This window comes from Homarus americanus, unplaced genomic scaffold (genome assembly GCF_018991925.1).
Source record: "Homarus americanus isolate GMGI-L3 unplaced genomic scaffold, GMGI_Hamer_2.0 scaffold20888, whole genome shotgun sequence".
Lineage (NCBI taxonomy): Eukaryota > Metazoa > Arthropoda > Malacostraca > Decapoda > Nephropidae > Homarus > Homarus americanus.
The window spans coordinates 133997-138200 of NW_024730425.1; the positions used below are offsets into that span (position 1 = coordinate 133997).

Consider the following 4204-nt stretch of genomic DNA (forward strand, 5'->3'; position numbering starts at 1 on the left):
GTATGACTACAAACATAATTAAATTAAATGAAAGAGATAAATTTTATATTATTTAATTTTTATCAAATAATAATCGAATTTATTGATTGAAATTTATGACATCATTTACCCCTTAGAAAGCTGGACCAACGTTTTTCTGATAAACTAGACACTGTTAAGCAACTATGTAATTTTACTGGATAAACATTATTATTATTATTATTATTATTATTATTATTATTATTATTATTATTATTATTATTATTGTTGTTGTTGTTGCGGATCCACCTTTTAGCAATGTATCCAGCCGCGGATTGTATTGTAATTTATGAATTATTTATACTGAAGGTTGAGTAAATAAATATATAAAAATTTAAAATGCATTATCCCACTAAGGCACTTCAGGTACGCAAAGAGATCGATCGACGTTTGCAGTTGCCTAGCTTATATATTATAGGGGTGACGCAATGTAAGTATTAGGCTGCATTTACACCAAGCCAGTCAAGTCAAGTCAAGTCACGTCAAGTCATGACTCATCGTGAATCGCCACAAATGCACATTTACTCCAATGTATATTCTCAGAAGCCATTCCCACCAGATGAGTCAAGTCAAGTCAAGTCAAGTCACGTCACATCGTGTCACGTCAAGTCACAGATGGGGTTGGGCCCATTTTCTTCATCAGTCATGCCGAGTCTGCAGTGGTGTGTACATCATGCAGGTTGACGTCCTGATAAATTTAGTTCGAGAGCGTCCTGCTATATATGATCCCAATGATCGTAGCCGCCGGGATCGTGATGTTATAGCTGCTCTGTGGAAGGAGGTTGCTGCTGCATTGAAATGTAAAGGTGATACAACAATTTTATTCTCAAAGTAACTATACATTAGTGGATCATTTTATCTTGCCACTCGATAGCCCCAACTGGGGATACAAAATATAACTTCAGAATGTCACGAAATGACATAGCTTCTGCTGTAGGTCTTGTGCTTCTTGTTGGTGTCAGGCTCATGTTTGAACACCGGAAATCAGTTGCTTCATCAACACCATCACCAAGAAATTGTTTTCATGTTGAATGAAATTATGAAGCACACAGATACTCTTCACTATTGCTTCAGATACTTCAATGCTTGTCTTCCTTGATGTTTGAAGTACACCAAAATTTTTAGCTAACATTCCAAAGGTACATTCTACTGTTCTCCTAGCTCAGGGGTCACCAAACTACGGCCCGCGGGCCGGATCCGGCCCGCGACGTCAGTTCATCAGGCCCGCCGTGGTAGCTCTGCCTACGCTCTGACGTTACCATGGTTTCCATGGCTTTCATTCTGGCTTGCAAGTATTGAACAGAATGATTATGCAGCCCGCGCTCGTCATTCTTTCAGTTATCCGGCCCACTGTGAAAAAAGTTTGGTGACCCCTGTCCTAGCTCTACTGATCCGAGAGTTATATATCCTTTTAGCCTAATCCAGGTCCTTTCTAGGGTAAGGCCTCATCAGATTAGGCTTCAGCGGAAAAGCCTCATCTCCTACAAGAAAGAATGGTAATTTGGTTGGAGTATTTGGTATTTCACGAGACTGTGGAATACCTGAATATCCAGAGAGAAATGACCTACCCATATTTGAATCACTAAAAACTGAACTGTCACTATATCGTCCGTATGACCCTACATCAATCAATGTGAAACAACAGTTGACATCAGCAATGCCATGAGTACGAAAGAATGGTATCCTTTATAATTATGGAAAAGTGATCCTGCTCCAGCTGGGCATTTCAGCCGACAGTGTTTACCATCAAGGCTCCCAATACAGTTAGGTACATTACATTTCTCGAAAAAGGCTCTTGCTATTTCTTCCCACTGACGTTCAGCAGGTACTGGCATATATTGTGGCTGCAGTGTTTCCCATACGGCATTACTTGTTTCTTTGACAATCTTGTGTACTGTGGTCGTACCAACACGAGACTGGTAACCAAGGGAAGCAAAGGATTCTCCTGTAGCCACATACATGTCTGGAAAGACAGTAATATATATATATATATATATATATATATATATATATATATATATATATATATATATATATATATATATATATATATATATATATATATATACCACGCTAATATAATTCTTAATAATGAGCCTAACAACGAGCATAAGATTAATTATTGAACTGCACTATATAGAGCATAAATTGTAACTCTTATGACGACTATTTATTTAAGATATCTCCTTTATCTCTTTTACAGAAGCTGAATGTAAGGAAAAATGGCAGCATCTAAGGAGCAACTTTATGAGGGAAAAGAGAAAGATTAGTGCTAAAGCATCTGGATCAACTGACATCCAATCAAAGAAGTGGGTGTATTATGATGCTATGGAATTTCTGATCCCTCTTGTGACACCACGACCAACATCCTCAAACGTCTCTACACCTCCTGACGAGGACACCAGCTATGATGCGGAAGACACATCTCACAATGCTTCATGTTCTACTATCCTGGATGCACCAGATAATTCATCTTATCAAGAAGCTGCATATAATGTCGACATCTGTAAGGTCCGCAGTACTGTCATGCCGACTCTTCCCATGTCAAAGAAACCTAAAGTCACCAAAAAACGTTACAGCGACAATGCAGATGACATGGATATGCGTTTCCTAGAAGAGCTGAAAAAGATGCGAGAACAAACGTGTTCTACAGATGACAATGACCCAGATCGCCTGTTTCTGTTGAGCCTACTACCTATGATGAAACAGCTGTCTCCGGCTGACAACATTGACATCAAAATTGAAATACATGAAGCCTTTCGTAGGAGGCTATTTCCACCCGTCCGCTCTGTCCCCTACGATTACTGGAATGAACAAGATCAATCACATACACCATCACCGTGTACTACCTCCAATGCGAGTGCTAATTATTCTGAGTAATCTAACCTCTGAGAGGTAAACCTATAATTTCATGTTTCCTAACGTATGAGTTGTAACTCGCTTGTTGTAAATGCAGCCTAACAGGAATAAATTAAATCTGTCTTCATGTTACATTTGTTTACTATTGCCCTACACATAAGCGTATTTGCAATGATTATTGGTATGTTTGCAATAACATACACTTCTTACCTTATAAAAATGGCCATTCTTTCTTCAATTCCAACTGCACGTCGGTAGTTAGTAGTCATTTTCCTTATGGAAGACCCAGTCAAGTACACCAGCATTTTGAAGTTTTCAACTGTCATCCTAAAGAAATTGTAGAATTTGTCTTGATGGTTCACCAAGTCTGGGAATAAATGACTGAAGCTTCCAAAATTGGGTCTTTTGGTGTTGAGTTCATGCATCCAGATTCGGGTCCTCCTCTTGCGTTTACGACGCCGAATCCACAACAAAACAGCTAATTCGGCGAGAGAATATGCGTCCATCCTCCTCGAAATCAGTCTGGGTACTGAGTCCTGATTGACTCAGGTTGACTCAGTCTGTGTGAACGGCAATGAGTCAAGTCAAGTCAAATGACTTGATTGACTTGACTGGCTTGGTGTAAATACAGCCTTAAACCACCTCAGACGGAGGGTATTGGTAGTCAGTCGATTCTTAATACCTGAAACCAGAGGATGCCCTCTCCACTAGAGGTCACAGCTTAAGGTTGAAGAAGCCACAATATAGAAAACTGCCAGGGCAAATATTTTTTGGGGGGAGAGTTGTAAGTATTGAAACAATCTGCCAGAGGGTGTTGTTGTTTTGTTTTATCCTCTTCACCACTGATCGGCTCGTTAGCCGCTTGGGTTATCGGTCACGTCTCTGTCACGCACTGTTGGCAAGTACTAGTCATGTACTGGCTCTCTGTTACGCACTGTTGGCAGGTACTGGGCAAGCACCGGCTCCTGAATGTACCTGAACCTGCTCCAGTGTTAGTCAAGTCTGGTCTTGAAAGAATTCACACACGGTGCCGTCACAACACTTTCTGGCAGATTGTTCCAAGAGTTCACAACTCTCACTCTGAAAAGTTTGCCCTCACAGTTTTCTGGACTTGCGGCTTCTTCCATCTTGAGCTGTGACCACTTGTGGGGCGAGTGTCTGCCAGCTCCAAGTAAGGACACTCGACTGAGTAGTGCCCCTTGAGATGCTTATACACCTAATTTGGTCGCCCCTTGCCCGTCTGTAGTATAAGCTAGGCAAGTTCGGACGCTCCAATTTCTCAGGGTAGTTGAGGTGCCGAAGTGCAGGCACCAGTCTGGTGGCCCTC

General features: G+C 40.8%; 1 protein-coding gene across 1 annotated transcript; it reads left to right on the plus strand.

The window, feature by feature from the left end:
* Window positions 1–517: 517 nt before the first annotated feature.
* LOC121866979 lies at window positions 518–3009 on the plus strand. Its single transcript, XM_042366729.1, has 2 exons — window positions 518–824; window positions 2222–3009. Exons 1-2 carry the CDS (start codon window positions 548–550, stop codon window positions 2896–2898), a joined length of 954 nt encoding a protein of 317 aa, XP_042222663.1. The 5' UTR covers window positions 518–547; the 3' UTR covers window positions 2899–3009.
* Window positions 3010–4204: the final 1195 nt, after the last annotated feature.

What these genes read in the sequence shown, in the direction of transcription:
- LOC121866979 (XM_042366729.1), top strand. Translation starts at nt 548, where the DNA reads ATGTATATTCTCAGAAGCCATTCCCACCAGATGAGTCAAGTCAAGTCA. An exon ending in TGCTGCATTGAAATGTAAAG is followed by an intron (nt 825 to 2,221) that starts GTGATACAACAA and finishes TCTCTTTTACAG; the next exon opens with AAGCTGAATGTAAGGAAAAA.